Source organism: Dermacentor variabilis, chromosome 4 (assembly GCF_050947875.1).
Source record: "Dermacentor variabilis isolate Ectoservices chromosome 4, ASM5094787v1, whole genome shotgun sequence".
NCBI classification, from domain to species: domain Eukaryota; kingdom Metazoa; phylum Arthropoda; class Arachnida; order Ixodida; family Ixodidae; genus Dermacentor; species Dermacentor variabilis.
Window position 1 is genome coordinate 51,828,972 of NC_134571.1, and position 18,855 is coordinate 51,847,826.

General features: G+C 44.7%; 2 protein-coding genes across 10 annotated transcripts in view; both read right to left on the minus strand.

Annotated features, from left to right (window-relative positions):
• The window catches only part of Synd (protein kinase C and casein kinase substrate in neurons protein Synd), a 135,471-nt gene that overhangs the window by 74,796 nt on the left and 41,820 nt on the right, over window positions 1-18,855 (minus strand). The window lies entirely within an intron of this gene.
• On the minus strand, window positions 8,913-11,429 carry LOC142579134 (uncharacterized). The gene has a single exon (XM_075689037.1). It carries the CDS (start codon window positions 11,395-11,397, stop codon window positions 8,944-8,946), a length of 2,454 nt encoding a protein of 817 aa, XP_075545152.1. The 5' UTR covers window positions 11,398-11,429; the 3' UTR covers window positions 8,913-8,943.

Here is an 18,855-nt window from a genome sequence, read left to right on the forward strand (position 1 = left end):
GTAGTTTGGGGTACCGTAACAGTACATTTTACAAACCGTAAGCATAAGTACAACAAAGGACCTCGACACAACGACACTAATCAATGAACTTTGGCAGCAACGCTCAGTACGCAAAGCAATCGCGGCGCACGCCTCCCACGCGCACGCGTGGTGTTCTGGCCCGCTACGGCCTCCTGGCCGCTTGTTCCTGTACTTGGAAGCGCATTCGCGGTGATTCGCCCACTGTTGGATTAGAGAACTGCCACAATCGCAGCTGAGTCACAATCATGCATGCGCCAGAAGCCGCCGGCGCGTGCAGTTGTGGCACCACGTTGCAGTACCACCGACGATTCCGGCAACGTTCACTATACGTGCCCGCAGTATCGTATACTGAAAACAGTCCCTTCAACATACGTAAAGGACAGGGCAGTTCATATATAGAGGCCAACGTGGATTTTTAGGGCATACAGTACACGCCGGCACATTCAGGATAAGCAGGTAGTGACAAGCGAGAGCCTAACGAATAAATAAATAAATAAATAAATAAATAAATAAATAAATAAATAAATAAATAAATAAACTTGTGCATCAAGACGCGCTTGCTGGAACTTAGACAATACCCTGATCTATTCGAAGGGAGAGGGGTCTTCTCGTACGTAAATCCGTTAAAGCGAAACAACGCTACACACAAGAACCTGCAAGAGCAGTACCAAGGTCAGTTGCTTATCAGGTGCTGGCGGGCTGCATTTAGCGATTTCCATGACAACAAAAACAACTGCAGGGTCATTCCCTATTCGCTAAATTTGATATCTCAACATATTTATTCAAGAGCTGTGAACCTAAAGGGCAACTCCGGCTATTTTTGACCATATCAAGATAATGGAATATTTCTCGCGACAGCAACTTCTCACGCCATGCACTATATCTCACGATCGTCGACTCCTTGACGCTCTTGTCACTGTCGACGCTGCATGATCCCGGCATGCTCTGCAGGGAACACTCCTGACGTTATGCATAATGAGGCCTGTAACTGAGGAAGAGGTACGGTAGGGTGTTCGAGGCAATAAATTAAATTCCATATGTAAAAAAAAAAAAAAATCTGTGCAACTCTCAAACCTGAATTTTTGAGGACATGACGGAATTTTTCAGAGGAACATATCCAGCGAATATCATCGACATCCGTTGACACAGAAAAATCGCCCGAGTTGCCCTTAACGCAAAGCTTTTGGTAGCGTTTACGGCATGCTGGGCAGTGGTAGAAATTACGCACCCCCCCACTTCAGTATTGGGTAATTCACCTAACCAATTACTTATTACCACACTAATTTTTAAAAACTTATTTTTCTTTACCATTTTTGTACGAATGTACCCCTCGTGACCACATATCTAAGCAAGTCGTTTCAATCTTCATTGATGCGGAATCCTGTTCGGGCTTCGTGGGGTTAAAGTAGTGCAAATGTATAAAGCCACGGGTATATGTATAAAGTACAAGTACGGATATATGTAAAGTACGGGCATATGTGCAAATGTATAAAGCGCTCGCGCTGCGCTATACTGCATGCAAGGTGGCGCGTTCAATTCTCGACCGCGGCGGAGTGCAAGAATGCTTGTGTATAGATAAGTAAAAAAACACCGTGCAGTCAAGATATGTGCATTCGAACCTCAGGGGCGTTAAACTCCATCCATCATGTCGGAAATTGCGATTTCATATTCGGTACGAAATACACGAACCTTGTCAACAACAACAAAAAAAAAGTGATTCCGAAACCAGAAAAAAAAAAAAGTTTCCACATCCGATGTTATAGCGACCCGTTCACTAGCGTGCATTTGAGCGCGTTGCTAAAGCATCTGATATGAAAATATTTTTTTTTCTGGTAGTACTACATTTCTGGTACTATTTCGTGCATTCCGTGCAATTAAGTGCCCCCGCGAAAAGAAAAGGAAAAGCTTCGTCATGCATGCCGTTTGAATTCAAGTTCGCCGGCTTATAGACCGTATACATGTAACGACCGGACCGAAGGACGCAGCCTCAAAATGACAAGCTCTAACTGCCGGTCATAAATTACAGGATTACGTACAATATATACCTTCACATGCAAGTATGGGGCGAATATATATAGGTATGGAACTCAAGAGACACCGGCATTTTTTTTTTCTTTATTCCTCGCGCGCTACAGATGGCCTCGACCATTAAAGATGGCCATCATCAAAGATGGCCATAAAAGAGGTAAAATGAGTCACCTCGTCAAATATAATCAGCGAACGCACTTAAACAGGATAAGCCAGCCAAGAACCAAATCGCGTTCTCCGAGATCTCATAGTGCGGTGTAGAAATGGCGCACGAGGTTCGCAAGCAGTTTGTGTGACCTTCACAAGGTCACGGCAGCTGTGCACCACGTATGAAGCAAAAGAAAGCGAATTAGACTGCTGATTTGTGGCGATCCCACGCTTCGAGTTCTCGCACCAGCTCTATGTGGCGTCATAGATGTTTACACCATAGCAGTCCACTACACATTAACTGTAAATAAAAAGTTGACGCAGCACACCAAAACTAGCGAAGACTTCACCCGCACAGAAAGAAAGAAAGAAAGAAAGAAAGAAAGAAAGAAAGAAAGAAAGAAAGAAAGAAAGAAAACGCCTTCTAGCTCGCCACGAGATTAGGGAGCGAAAATAAAAATAAACGTTTGGTTTCATTTTTTCCAACCGTAAAACTTGTCGGTGTTATTAAAGAAACGCAAATAGAGATCTTAAAGGAGTAATTTTTAGCCTGAACCGATTTACCGTTTTCTCAAGCACTCCACCATCATAGCTGCAGTCTCAAAGTTGGCTTTTCGCGCCTGCATTTCAGCACCATTCCACAAAGATGACTTATGGTGGAAAAATCCCGAGAACTAACTCACTGTACGTGGCAGCTTAAACGAAGGCGCAGTTTACGCCCAACACCAAGAAGTCGGACAGGCCTCCTGCGGTCATTTTTCCCCAGCAACGTTTCTAAACGACAAGAAACCATCCGTGACATTACCCCAAACAAAGCAGCGTGATGACGTTCGTCAACATCATCACTTCCACCAATTTCTACCAAATTGTGCACTGCAAACGACACCTCGATTAAAGCGAAGAAGAAAAAAAATCGGGCAGATAGAACAAAATGAAAACGGCGCAGTTTCACTGGAACACACACAGTGTGCCTACACAGTGTAACGGTGCAAGGGGTCATAACACGGATAACGGGCGTTTGCAAGAAAAAAAGAGAAGAAGATCACAACTATGTAGTACGGCTGCCCAAGTTCACGAACGACCTTACACAACGGCCATAAGCAGCACTGGCGTTGTGTGCAAGGGGGAGGGGGGAAAGGGGGGATAACAGTATCAAATTCGGCCGTGAGAGAAAAGGGCCGCTTATAAAAGCGGTCTCCACAATACGACATTCGAAGTAGGGGTCTCTTTCTTTTTTTTCGGGAGCGCGCAGCTGCCGAGCCAGCGCGGTCTTAAATCTCGCAACAGCGAGGAACAAAGCGGGGGAGAGCGAAAAGAAACGGCGACGAGACAGAGAGACACAGAGCCTGGGCAGAAATGATTATCCCATCGCGCTGCGTCAACGCTACCCGTAATTGCACGTCGCCCGCGCAAAAGTAGCGGCGAAAACCGTTTGCCTGGGCTGCCCGAGCGCGGTACAGGTTCAACAAAGGAGGTCGTCGTTATGTTTGCTTTTTTCTTTTCCTTTTCTTTTTCCCTTGCTCTCCATTCCTTCAAGAGCAGCGAGTGCCCTTTCTGCTGCTGCCTCGGGGACGCGTCTACAAATGACGGCGGCAATTACGGCGCAGCGGCATAAAGGATTCGCGTGCGAGCAAGCAGAGGCGGCGGCGCTCGCGAATCTCGGAGAGTGTACAAACGAACGGACAAACGAAAACGCATGAGCACACGCACGCATGCACCGTACACAGGCACACACACAAGACACACATACAAGACGCTGTAATACGATTCCCGGTTCATGTGTAGCGATGACAGTAGCCTCCGGAATCCATCTGTGGAGGTGTTTTAAGAAAAAAAAATAATATATAGAGACACCGGTGCACAGTTACGTATGAATATACAGGTGAGAATGAATGAATGAATGAATGAATGAATGAATGAATGAATGAATGAATGAATGAATGAATGTACGAGAACTGTTCGGGATTTCGCTAGGGCTGTTAAGAGGAGCGAGCTCTTTCATATATGCGAGCAGCGCGTGAGAACGATGTTGGAGACGAAAAGTAATCGAAGATGAGACTTAAAAAGCTAACTTGAGAAACCAGGTGAGTGTGTGTGTATGTGTGTGTGCATGTGTGTGCGTGCTAGCAGTGAAATATGGTACATGCATAAAAAAAACTGACACAAGTGCAACATTTCATGCAGTGGGGAGCACGCGTTATATACAGGGTGTCCCACGTAACATTAGCCAAACTTTATAAAAATCTGGAAATGCCACGTAGCTGGACAGAACCAAGGTAATGTTTGCCATCGCTTGAGATATACTCAGATCATTTTTTTTGTTGCAATCCGCCTAATTACATAATCAATCTTAATAAAAATTCTCGGATAGTATAGTTAGATTAAAGGTGTCAATGACAAATTTTTAGATCAACATGAAAAGCTCCCGATACAGCTTTCTATTGCTCAATACGTGCTACATAGAAGTGTTTTGCGGGCTTGTTTCACGCTCGGAAAAACACTTATGCAGCACGTATTGAGCCTCAGAAAGCTGTGTCGGGAGTTTTTGATCTTGCTTTACAATTTTCTCATTGACACTTAATCTAATTATAACATTTGATAAGTTAATTCACTAATTAAGTCTATGTAACTAAGCGGAATGCAAAAAGAAAATGTACATTCTGAGTATTTCCAAGCGTTGTATTTTACATGCCAGAACGCACGATACGCGGGAGAAAGATGCCCGCAGAAGAGACGCGACCATAGTCAAATCAAAGCACACGGCGAAGCCATACACCGGTGGAACGCGACAGACGTAAAGTATGTGCGCATGCGCAACACCAAGCGACATTTATTTGTGCGAAGAAAGCACGGAGGAAGAACAGAATTAGGCGGGAGCATTGCGCAACCAAACTAAATCCCAAGTAGTCGGCCCAACACGTGGTCATCACGTCAGAGCGCGCGGTAAGATACAGCGCTCCCGCTCCGCAAGGCAGGCCTGGTCATGGCAAAGCGGACAAACATGGCGGCCACGACGTCGTCAGCGCACCATATCACCTCCCCGTAGATTGATTTGCTTTTTTACGGCGAGTGCTTTTCACTACAGATTATTACTGTTATCAAATTGGTAACTCGGTGCAATACGCGGCTGTTGTGTTATGGTGCTGCTACTTTTCTCTCAGATTCTCCATGTTCTAGTACCCCCACGATGGCGGGCAATGAAATTCATCACAGACGTGGTCATCACGTCAGAGCGCGCGGTAAGATACAGCGCTCCCGCTCCGCAAGGCAGGCCTGGTCATGGCAAAGCGGACAAACATGGCGGCCACGACGTCGTCAGCGCACCATATCACCTCCCCGTAGATTGATTTGCTTTTTTACGGCGAGTGCTTTTCACTACAGATTATTACTGTTATCAAATTGGTAACTCGGTGCAATACGCGGCTGTTGTGTTATGGTGCTGCTACCCTTATAAAAATGAACGTTAACATTCTTTAGAACTCCTACCAACTTTCTATTTACTTTATTGACAGTCTATTAACATTTACATTCTAGTAACATTTGTTCATACACAGTCAAAAGACTTCCTTCTTACTTTTGTATAAAGAATATTTTCAATACACCGTTAACAGACTTTCTTCTTGCTTTTCTATAAAGAATATTTTCAACACACTGTTAACAGACTTTCTTCTTACTTTTGTATAAAGAATGTTTTAAATACACCGTTAAAAGACTTCCTTCTTACTTTTGTATAAAGAATATTTTCAATACACGGTTAACAGACTTTCTTCTTACTTTTGTATAAAGATTGTTTTAAATACACCGTTAATAGACTTCCTTCTTACTTTTGTATAAAGAATATATTTAATACACCGTAAAAGACTTCCTTCTTACTTTTGCACATAGAATATTGTAAGGTCCCCATCAACATGTATTTTTCTAACTTTTATCTCTACAACCTCTTCAGTACTGCGTCAGAAGGCTCGTTACTTTTGTGTAAAGAATGTTGTACTATACATCATCGAACTATATTTTTTTTTGTTTGAAGGACATGTATCCTCAGTACGTCCACAGCTCGTACTGTTTGCCAAAAAATATTTAGAATGGGAAGTAACTTGAGAGTTTTTCATAAATTTTTCTAAGACACATTAATGCCGATATATGACATACTCAGGAGTCAAACTCTTTGTTTTAAATCATAGTCCCAATCCAAGTCGGTAGCCAATTGTTGACGGAGTGCTCCTAAAATGTTTAAAGAAATATGTTCGTAAATTGTTAGAACTAATCTTTTAGAGGATCTACTGGACTACGTGAGCGTGCGGTGACGTCAGCGCACTCCGAGAAAATTTTCTTGCGCTACACCACCTGACCGGTGTGATAGCGGACTACTGTGCAGGCCGCGCACCAATTGCAGAGCTTTATCCCGACCTCGGGGCTGGTTAATTAAAGGCCGATTTACGCTTGAGCCGTGACGCGTGCGGTCGTGCAGAAAACTGTACATTTCGCCCACTGGTTCACAAATTTTGGCATACACTGGGCTCGCACATGCAGTGCAAACCGAAATGTGTGTACCAGTCTACGAAATGTGCAAATTTTCACCCGACCACATGCGTGCGGGCAGGCGGGTGGTGTGGTCTAAGGCTCGAGCGTAAGTTTGCCCTTACCCTGCACTGCTATTGCAATGCCACCAATTAGCTTTGCAACGAGATAATTAGGTCGGTGCATTCTGCGATATAAAGTGTACGCCCTAAGCTGGAACGTGTCAGTGTAGTAGCGTCACGATATTTGTTAAAAAGAAGAAAAAGAGCCGGAACTCAGGGTAACACGGCGCTGGAACGTTGCCGCTCAAATGTCCAAAAGGCTGCAAAATACAACTACTGCTGAGTGAGAGCGGGTATTGACCTGAGAAGCGCACAGGTCGAATAGAAAGAAAAGCTGAACTCTGTGCAAGCAACACTTTTCTGTGAAAAAATAATAAATTACCCTTACAGTATAAAAAATGTAGGTTTCTACGCGTTCCTATTCGCACGCTTTCGTCCCTGCCTCCTACCGACGGCTTCTGCATATTAAAGGAAATAGGACCTTGCATCAAAGTGAAGGCAAAGTAACTATGTCAACTGATGTGCTTTATGGCGATGGAAGCTTGCTGTGTGTGAAAACAGATCGAAAAGGAATAATTATGCACTCTTAACATTCAGTGATCTTGCTTCACAGCACGGCGACAAAATTTTGAGCTCCGACAAGGGGTCATCCTGACATCCGTAATAATGGCATTCCGTATACCAACAGCCAGGATATCAAAGGCCATGCTTTTGCCGTGCTTCGGGCGTCTGAAAACTGCTAACGTCATAGCCGCCACGCTTCGGACATGCATTTGACTATAAAAAAAGTACTACAATGTGCTTCACCGCTGGACGCCAGGGAGCAATGTTTCGTCTTTGAAAGCAGTAAGTGCTAAAGGATGCTCTTGCGCAAAATAGAATAACCCCATAATTTACCCAATATGATTTTATTGTTCTATGTTTATTACATTGCGAGAAAAAGTCAGGTTTTCAGAAGAATAACTGTCTCGAAAGATAAAACTATACAGCCCCTAAATGCCCAACAATATTGAGCCGGCTGCCTTCTCAGTTTTTTTTTTTCAACCTCGGCCATGAGGTACATTCCTCCCTCTAAGTGCAGTTCCCAGAAAGGGGTGCGTACACAAAGGCCGGCCACAGGTGTCACCAAGAGGCGAGGAATGTCTAGGTGTGAGTCAACCATCGCAAGGGAGCGGGGGAGGGGGGGGGGCATGTTTCGGCTTAAAGAGGGGCTTTAGTTCCGCGGCGGTCAAGGCGAAGCGGGTGGATGGAAAGAATGTCACATGCCTCCGCGCGCATGCGCACAAATTTGACAGTTGGCCATAGCCTCCTTTATTTTTTTGTGCCTGGTCAATGGCAGCTGGGGCCATTGTCAAGCGCCGTTCGCGCAAGTACGCGAAGCCGCTCCCAGGTGGCGCCCGCAGCCCTGGGTTGAGCAGACGACGCAGCAGTAATACGTAGCGTAGAGAACGTTGCGCTTTGTTACAGCGCAGCTTCCATTTTTCTCCGAACATAGATAATTTGGGAAAATGGTCACGATGTTGGCTACCTATATATTGTTTTCATACATATACAAGCGTACGTAAATGAGTAGTAGTAGTAGTATAATACTTTATTGAGGCACAAAACATTAGGCGCCTAGGATGTCGATGGCCTGCTGCACGAGCAGGCGCCGTTCACTTTCAGCTCCAAGCCAGTCCAGCCAGTATGGGAGGAGGTGTGAAAGAAACCCCATTAAAGAGCAACAGGGCAGTTGGCATAAAGGGCAGGGCAGTTGGGACATGAAGAATCGCGACGGAATTTGTATACCTAAATGAGGAGTTGGATTACGAAGCAAATTGTGAGCAGCGATTCCAAGGTGAACATTTAGTTTGTTGACTTCATCACCGGCGATGCTAGTCATTTCGCTAGTTCCCTATAAAAACACACTAACATTAGAAACCTTAGGTTACCTCATTAACAAACATTATATGAGAGTATTTCTCAATGGCACAAGAATCTGCCTGTGAACACCATCTCATGTTCCGAAGATGTTTTTTGCAGGCTACTCTGAAAGCGTTCCTTATCTGTGTGTTTACTACCGACTTTTGCCTGGTAATGATGCAACGGAACCAAAAGGCAAGGCACATCTAGTCGACATACAAGAACTTTACTGTCATAAGCAAGAAGTCATAAGGGCAAACACATGTCACAGCTTCAGCAACTTCCTAGAAAGCGGCTTGGATGTAAGTGGCTTGACTATGTCCCTCCTGTCTGTCACAGACAAGGCATAGTTCGTGAATACTGGTCTGAAGAACTTTGCACAAACAAGTTTCAAAAGTTCTTTGTGATGGTCACTGCCTGCACGTGCACATTTTAATGCCCCATGTTCTGCAAGGACATCCACAGCAGTTGAGACTGCAGCTTGAAGGGGCTTTGCCAGAAACCTCCTTTTCTCTAGCATCACTTCAATGTACTTTCGCAGTGTGTAAAGCACATAGACGAACTCGGCAGATGGATAAAAAAGCCCTCCCCTGTCCTGATGTCGTATCAGGCTGTCGCTGGGCGCAGATGAGGCAGGTCGTGTGAGAAGAGCACTGCAGGAGCTGCAGTCCAACTTCTCTTGCACAACACGGGCCAAGTAGCCTCCTAACATGGAGAGTGCCGCAGTGTCTGGTGTAGGCAGCAAGCTTTTTGGGTTCTTGAGGAGATCACCAAGAAGCCTTCTTATCTCTTGTGGAAAGAAATCCACATGCTGGGTCACTGCAGCCTCGCTACTCAGTGGTCCAAGTGAATGGTTTGAAGTGTCAACAACATTGCTGTTTAGCGAAGCTGAAACTAAGCCAGTCTTCAAGACCTTCTCCACACCAGAGAGGACTGCTCGAGCATCTGTCTGATCGTTGCTCCCAGCAGATCGCCTTAACCATCCAAAGAACGATTCAATTGGGTCCGATGAGAATTTTCTTGTCAGAACGAACTTGAAGCCTTCAACAGCAAGGAGGTGCTTGACGCACTCCACATTTGATGTTGTTGTCATAACAAGAGCTTGATAAGTTTCCTTGCTAAGGAACTGTTTTGCTTGGCAATGACGTCGCATGCTTTCAAGATAACTTAACAACGACGTCATTAGCCAGTTTAGACGTGCATCTTCAGCACTGTCATACTGCCTGCTATCTGGCAGTTTTTGATGAATGTGCTGTGCACAATTGCTCACATCCATCAGCAGGAACCAACTGTGCATCATATCCATAAACTCCACTGTAGGCCCCACAGCAGCAAAACTCATGTCGCATGTGTGTCCAGCTTGTTCTTTCAGAAGCTTAAGTGCAGCAGTGACCGGCGGGGATAAAACCTGCACAGCTCTTGACACGTTCATTTTCTCTATATTAGATGGGAAAACATGCTTCCTTGTTAAAAAGCGAACCGGTTTAACAATGCTGTCTTGCTGCATCCGGTACAGTTCTTTCAGGTGTGAGGAAGACACTTCACCATCTTTTCCAAGGTCCCTGGCAAGGAATTGGGACCGCACATTCTTTATAATGTGGCACTGGTCGAACGCGAGGAACAATTTTCGTTTTGGATCCTCAGGGTGCTGTGTGCAATGGCTCAAGCTTCCACCACACAGAAGTTGAAATGCAAGGACATTGATCTTGTGGTTGTCAGACACAATGCGCACAATCTTAAAGCCTATTACTTCAACTTCCTTTATCACAAGCTTTATCAATGGAAAGAGATCCTGTCCAGTGCAATTCCTTGTAAGAAAATACCCAACAGGTATTCGAACATGCACTGACAACCCTGTTAGCACAAAACAAAGAAGCGAGTTGGCCAAAACAGGTTCACCAGTAGCTGTTTCTTGAACTCTATTTCCCAGATCAACTTCTCCCACAAACGCGTCTCTTTGTTTGTTGTACTGCAGTCTCTGTTGAATCCGCATCTCGTCCACAACTAAGGAGCACACTTTAGCTTGCTCGGCTTTTAGGTTGCTTACCTCCGCCTGAAGACGTTGTTTCACAAGGGAGGTGAACCCTACCTCGCCAGAGTTTACTCCTAGGTATCTCTGTAGGGTTGACCGGCTTGGCAGCTTCAGGATGCCTTCTTTGCGGATATGCTCATAGGCGCGGGTTGATAGATTTCTAAGAATAATGCAGTGGCGCACTACTAGCTCAGACCAGGTAGGTCTGGTCTTACTGAAATTCTTGATTTGATCAACGAGAATGCTTGCACCCAAGTGCTTCTCGCCCGCCGCTTTGACAACACCAGCAAACGCAGCGATATTGCAGTCCTCTTTCAGTCGCCTGAGCTCCTCCTTATACTTGTCTACAGTTCGTTTGAGTTGCTCTATTTGAGTTTTCATGTCACGCTCTTTTCGTCGCCACTTCTGGCGTTCCACGACAGACATCGAGCTGCGAACATCTACCTGGGTCGCTTCGTCTTTCGAACTGCAGCAGGGCTCGACGTGGAGCCGATCGTCACCACTTGCAACATCCATGTTCGAGGAGTCAAGCACGGGGGACGATGCAGTTGGTAGCGGAGAGTCGGCAGTGACATCGCGAGGCAGGCAACTTGCAGTAGCACGGACAAGGGACGCGGAATGGAAAACGGCAGCCTCCCGTTTTCTCACAACAGCATCGCTCCGGGACTTCTTCGCAGGTGGTTGCATATACTCTGGATAGTCTGGAAACACGCTCGGTGCCGCACCTCTTTTAAGCTTCCTAGTCTTGCATCCTTCCTTGTAGTCGTCAGGGAGAAAATGTTTGCTGCAAACGACCGAATAGCGTGATGTGGTATTCGGCACCCAGTCCTTTCTGGATATCACTTGCAGCCACTTCACTCTTAAGTCGTTGTCACTAGGAATTTCGTGGAATGAAATTCCTGGCACTTTCCGCTTCGCGTCTGATTTGCATCCCGGCACACAGCAGTATGCCATAGCTCTTGGCACACGCGAAACGCTGCATAAACACAACGCAAACAATGCGCCGACTGATCGCCGCAGCCCGCACACCCGCACGTGCCTTCCCCAGGGCTGGCAGCGCCGCCCCGCGGAAAAATTCGGCAAAGGGGCGTTGCCTTCAGACGGCGCTTCAGCAGCCTTTGAGCAGGCACAGAAAAATAGAGGAGGCTATGGTTGGCCGAGTCGAGGCAAAGAGGGAGACCATCGCAATCGCCATCAGTTCCTTTGCGACGCCGGTATGGTACGGTCGGAGCGATGTAGTTGTTTCGTAGCGTATGGCAGCAGCAATCTAGCTATTTTTACTGCTATTTATGTTTATGCTGTGTTGTGGCTAATTCATCGATGCAAGCCAACCAGCAAGGTGTTTGCGAAGCCCACGGTGCTTTCTTCGTTCCGTGATGTGAGCGTTTCTGGAACTTCTCTGCCAGCTGCGATGCAGTGTCGTGTGAAGTGATTTAATATTGGCACTGTCCGTGTTTTAAACTGCACAAATAGCGAACAGCTGTTCCTCAAGACTGCTATGCGCCGAAGTTTTCTCTATCTCCAAATTATAATAAAAGGTATGTTCTTTTCAATCATTTTTCATAAACATATTGTTTTTATGTTATTTTATTTCAGTTTCTTAGAAACATTCTGCCGCATTTTGGCAGGTTATTATAGCGCGAACTGTAACGACGTGAAATGTTTTAAGAACGATTTTCTTACCTTTTTCAGCTGCCCCGCGTCATGGGGTTCGCTTGAAGTTGCTATAAACACGAAGCGTACAAATACTTCGTTTTCACAGCGTTCGCAATGACCTAAGGTCTGGTAAATATTGTCTGATCATGAACTCATTCTTTGCTCTTTCCTACTCTGGCTGCACAGGATGAGAAACAGTAAAATATTGAGCGTATAGCTTCACGGTTCACAATTACATATGTTTCAGCGAACCGGTTCACAATGACATAGGTTGCACTGGATAGACAAGTGCGAATGTGAAAGAAAATCATTCGCACCTGTTTAACCACTGCAACCTATGTCATTGTGAACCGGTATTTTTTGACACTGATATTTTGTTTTCGAGTAAAAATAAACGAACACGTCAAATTACAGAAGCGTCCCATATAATAAGGCGTGCTTAAAAATGCATCAGTCAGCCATTGGTTGCTATCACTGACAAAGCATTTGTATTCTTGAATACTGCTTCAAGCTCTGTCATCTGTTTATATAAAAATGGATGACACGTTTTGCACATGCTCGGTGCAGCTAGCTGGCGCTGTTACGTTCAGTCCTTCCAAAAATAACCAGCTTTGAGTAAGCGCTCGCGTGTCCACCTTCTCTGCGTCCCTGTCTATTGTGCGTGCTACAAATTTCACCATGAATAAACCATGTAATTAACTTTTTTAGTGAGGAACTCATTTATGCAGGTAATTGGTAGAGAAACCCATTTTGTACACCTTCCTAATTTTAATAACACGTAGTAAATACAACGCAGCAAAGGATATGCATTGAATAATGTGCCCCATCCTTGCCATCTCCTCTGCAAGTAAACAGGGATGACGGTCACAATTTTAGCATTCATGTGAACCTTAAAAAGCTGTTCTATGTATGTGATATGCTAACCTGAACATGATGTTAACACTGACCATCTTGTTTCTGTGCAGGGTTGGTTCATTCTGCAAGCACTCTGAGATATCAGCTTGCATAATCGATGCTTGCTAGTGATTATGCGACAGCTGCCATGCCGTAATCAACTAAGTCATTAATCATTTATTTTTTAAAAATTTCTCTACTTCTCTCACAATTCTGTGTAAATATTTTCGTGTGAATAAACTTCTTTCAGTGCAAACTTGCATTTGTTTTGCATTTACGAGCACCTTCTAGGTTGCATACTGCCTTTTACCAACATGTTCACACATACTGACAAATGTTTACACTATGCTACTAGGTCGTATGTGGGACAAATGTTACTAGGGGAATAGTAAGACGTCAATAGCAAGTACATAAGCACATGTAAGTAAAATATTGCCAGAGTGTTACTAAAGAGCCTAAAGACTTGTGTTGGTTGACGGTTAGTAGAATGTTTGCAGACCATCTATGAACATGCTTCAGTTGAAGTACGGTAGGCAATTCTTGATAGGATCCAATTCTTGATAGGATGTTACTAGGGTGTATATAGACAAATGTTAATAGGTGATTGGTAGGAAGTTCGCAGAACGTTTACAAACATTGATCAATTGGAAGAATGTTAATATGGCGTATAAAGAAAGCTTGTTAATAGGGAATTGGTAGGAAGTCAACAGAAAATATATGAACATTTTTCTTTTGAAAGAATATTAATACGGTGTATAAAGAAAGCTTGTTAATAGGGGGTTGGTAGGAAGTTAACAGAAAATATATGAACATTTCTCTTTTGAAAGAATGTTACTAGGGTGTATAAAGACTAATGTTCATAGGAAATTGGTAGGAAGTTTAAAGACATCCTATGAACATGTTTCTATTGAAAGTTGGTGGCCAATTGTTTCTAGGGTGTTACTAGAGAGTTGTTAGGATGTATAAAGACAGCTGGTAGGATTTCAATTGACTGTTGGTAGGTTCTAGTAACAAAAGTCTATAGACGGTCTAAAAAATGTTGCTAGAAATTTTTATAAGGGTACTTTTCTCTCAGATTCTCCATGTTCTAGTACCCCCACGATGGCGGGCAATGAAATTCATCACAGACGTCACCTGTTGGGCTGACTGTTCGAGCGGAAAAAGCAAGTATATAGAACGGCTCTACAGACAGTTTGCCGAAGCTGCCTGCGTGACGCAATGATGCCTCCTAGTTTATATTTCCTTCCGTTTCCTTTATGGTAGGTAGTCTTCGTTCGGGGAGCGTACATGAAGGCTGTATACTCGTGCGGAGCCCGAGGCGATATACATTTGGAAACCAATGCGAGACATCTGCATACTGAAGGAAGCTGCGCGGCTGTCACATGTACGCGGCTCTGACGCAGCAGACGTATATATTACAAAGCGCGAGGGAAACGTGCGGTTTTCTTCCCAACCCATGGTGGATTTGACTACGCAGGAACAACGGAAACATGATGTACAAGCACTTTAAAATGCCCACAAAGCTATTGTTACATACGAGTCCTCGCGCATACAAAGGTTTATGTACGTAGTTTCGCACAACCACGAATTCCTCCGAACGATGACCGGATCGTTGAAGGTGTAAAAACACGTACTAATCAGCCGGCCACAACCAGCTCGAAAAATTTATTCACGTCAATCACACAATCAGACAACAGCTCCCAACAGGTCACCCATGCAGTGAGCTGCAAACAAGCGCCGCAAGCAGCTTCACTATATATATATATATATATATATATATATATATATATATATATATATATATATATATATATATATATATATATATATATATATATATATATGCATGCACGCCGGAATCTAACTACGGCTCCCAGACAGCACGAAGCAAGAAGTGCGGCTCCTGAACAAGTCAGCTGCGAGCAGCACTTCCAAGTATGCCGCGATACAGGCGGCCAGCGCGGATGGTGTTAGGCATGATTCGCACGTCGTCGGGTACACACGCCGAGAATGTGCGTGCGATCAGTGGGCGAAGGGCAGCCTCCTTTACCTCCTGTCCCAGCTGCGCTTGAGAGGGTTACGCACCGTCAAGTACACACATAGCAACGCATGGATGAAGCCGTCGCCGTAATCAGAGGGCAACGACAACAGCCGACCCCGTCGTCACGACGGTTGATGTTCGACGCGAAGAAGCTATAGATCGCGCCAATTACCCAAGGTGATCGGGTTTCTCGACCTTCGGCGTGCCACAAGTTCGCGTCTCTTTTTCCTTCTTAACTCTATACGTGCGTAGAAATCATAGGGGAACGTGGTCCTTTCCAACAAACTTGACTCCAACACCTTCGACGAAGGGTGAGTGACATCCGACACGCAAACGCACAGAGTGCAACCCAACGCGGATGAACACATCGCACGCCAGCTGGAGCGAATCCTGCCCTATAAGGCGCTTTACTAAACACATGGGGCGTAGTTACTATGCGTGAAAAAGGAAACGTATAAAAAGAGGGGAGGGAAAAGGGCGCAAATGTTTTGCGCAATATGCGTGACGCAGCAACTCAGTTTGGTCAGACGATGCCAAGCGCATTCGTAGGTTGCTTGTCCTTAAAAAATTAAATTATGGGGTTTAACGTGCCAAAACCACTTTCTGGTTATAAGCACACCGCATAGTGGAGGACTCCGGAAATTTGCACAACCTGGGGTTCTTTAACGTGCACCTAAATCTAAGTATACGGTTGTTTTCGCATGTCGCCCCCCATCGGAATGCGGCCGCCGCAGCCGGGATTCGATCCCGCGATCTCGTGCTCAGTAGCCCAACATCACAGCTACTGAGCAACTAAGGCGGGCGCTGCTTTTCCTTTCTTTTTTCATTAAACAGAATACAAACTTTGCAATCGACCCATGTCCATTGGACGCCGTCCAGCCACAGACATTCTACGAACGTTGCGGTCTTGACAGCAGCGGCCTTTATAAGCGATTTGAAATCTTGCCAGCGATACTGTGGTTGAACTGAGGGGCGAATTACTTGCACCGCCGCTGTATGAGGCGCGCACAGAAATAAGGCTAAACGCCTGCTTCCAATCTGTGCCAAGTGCAAGAACGCGGTCTACGGTGGGGCGCGCTCGAGAACCGCTTTCCTCACAGCGACAGCAGGTCACGAAGTGACCAGTTCAGAGTAAGTATGGGTGGTGCTGAGCACCTTATAGTCAGCGAGGCGGAAGAAAAAAAAAAACAGCATCAACGAACCGAGCAGCACTTTGGCAGCACGATACGGCGAGGAAGCATGGTATTTTTATAATCGATTCATCTCGTTTTGAGTACTATATATTCACAGTTCACGAAGCCCCTTGACAAACGCCCGATAATGACTGATGCGGTTTTACGGCTCAAGGTCATTACAGATCAAACAGGACCAATACTGCCGGTTTCCATAAAGAAATTAATAGGAAAGCTATTTAAATTATGACATACAGCAGTCAACAACAACGACGACGACGACAACGACGAAGTTCGTGGCTTATCTAAAAGTATGAAAAATATACCGCACGAAATAAACGATTGAAAGCGCGAAAGCCGCACGAAAAGAAGACTGGTGGCGACGCCACAGTGAATTTTCCGCATTAACTCGCCACGAAGTCACACAGAATCTGACAACGCATGGCCGACGATAGATTTTTTTCGTTTTTTTCAATAAAGGTTCATCTGTTACTGCACTAAGAAAAAAAATGAGAAAACGGGCTCCAGAAAAATGCAGCCCGCTATTTGCCAAACTAACGACAGAACATGGACGTCGCGTAAGAAAGGCCATAACGGCAGGCAGAATTTACGCTTGCGGAAGTTAATGGCAAACGAAAAGTATGCGCCCGCACAGGCGCACTTTTTTTTTTTTTTTGCGCGCATAAATTACCGGGGAAATAAAACGGCCGCACGAAGCTTGCGGGAACAGCGTTCGAAACTATATGCTTCAAGGCCACATCCGCGAGGCCCTACGGCAGCCACGGAGGGGAATGGGAGAGAAAAGTTAAACGGCGCTCTCCATCAAGTAAATGGAAAGCAAAGCTTCATTTATTCGCGCGACCGTGTATCATTAATTAAGACCGCGCGCGCATCTAACTTCCCCTCGGAGGTCTTTTGCGCCCCTTAATAGGCTACACACAAAAAAATATTTTTCTTTAAATCAGAACCCAGGATTCAATCAACTTTTATTTTTCCTGGATAACCACGTCATATCTAACTCAATCAACTATTTAAAAGTGCAGAAAATGGTTCACTTTTTGGCAGCCAATTTTTGTCATAAAATGCGGCAAAAGTACTAGTCGCGCCAGCAGCGATAACTTTGCTGAATTGAGCAACGCTTTGGCATTTATGTAGCTAAGTGTGGGACCTATGCAATGAACTAGGATAAACGCAATGTGATAAATATTAAGTGATGTTCGAAAAACGACCAAATTTATTTGCAATGAGCTGTAAATGCAAAAATATTGCATCAATTTCTTTTGATCTAGTTCGTTCAACACATCTCCATGTATGACTGCGCAAAATTTTGTATCAGGATATTCATTCAAAAAGCACCATTAAGTGGTGAAAAAATGTTTTGAGGAAACCGCAACTTGAAACCATGTGAACGATGTCAAAAACAACACAGAGGCCTAAAATGCACCAGCTTCATAGCTGGAGCCCCGATGAGATGCAGTAGTCATTTTGCTCGTGTGACTCCTCGGTGACCACATAAAATAAAAAAAAGAAAGCATTTTGAATAATATTTATATAAAATAAACAGCACTGATTTTCCGTTTCGAAATACTAGGGTATGGGTCAGAACTCACTGCAACTCCCAAACTAATGGTGATCGGAAGATCATTTATTTTGCAACACGCGCTGCTGTATGTTTGGGCATTCATAAAGCGTAAAAAAAAAAAAAAAGCAAAATATTCTATCTCGTGCAATAAAATGGAAGGTGGCCTACCACCTTAAGCGCTGGGAGACTTGGATAATTTTTTTTTTCCCCACATCAGCAAACGCGCCAACTGTCAGAGGTTCTAGGTTTTATTGCTTCGGATTTAAATGAAATACTGGTTGCAACACGTGCCGTCATAGCGTGAATTTCACTGTTTCACAATTCTGCGGGAACAAGGCGAAGGCCATAGGGGTCGTCCCGTACGCTGGCACTCGATAATAGAGAGTTTTAGAATTGGGGGCGCAAGGCTCTGGGCCCCCAAGCCGCGTTGCGTCGGTTACTCTTGGGTTTAGAGGAGCAGCAGAGTTTGAGGACTGGGTCGAACGCAGACAACGTTGGGTTGAGCGCTCGGGGTGCCGCAGTGTGGAAAATAGAAAGGTGCTTGAAAGAAAAAAAAAAATGAACCTCTTTTCTTACAAGTGAAAACAAACAGAATGCATTTTTGAGCAATAAGAACGAACAATAAAATGTAAAAAACTGTTAGTACCGGTTAGCATTACGAATTAAGTGTGCGATTCTAAGCCAAGCAAAGCCAATCGAAGCCAAGTGCTCTTAGTTGGTGTTTTCTTGTGACGCGCTGCGAAGAAACTGCGAGTTCACCCCCGTGAAATGGCGAAAATCAGTCGAAGTAAATAAAGTTT

Excerpts from the sequence above, each read along its gene's own strand:
- LOC142579134 (XM_075689037.1), bottom strand. The coding sequence starts at position 11,397 with ATGCAACCACCTGCGAAGAAGTCCCGGAGCGATGCTGTTGTGAGAAAA.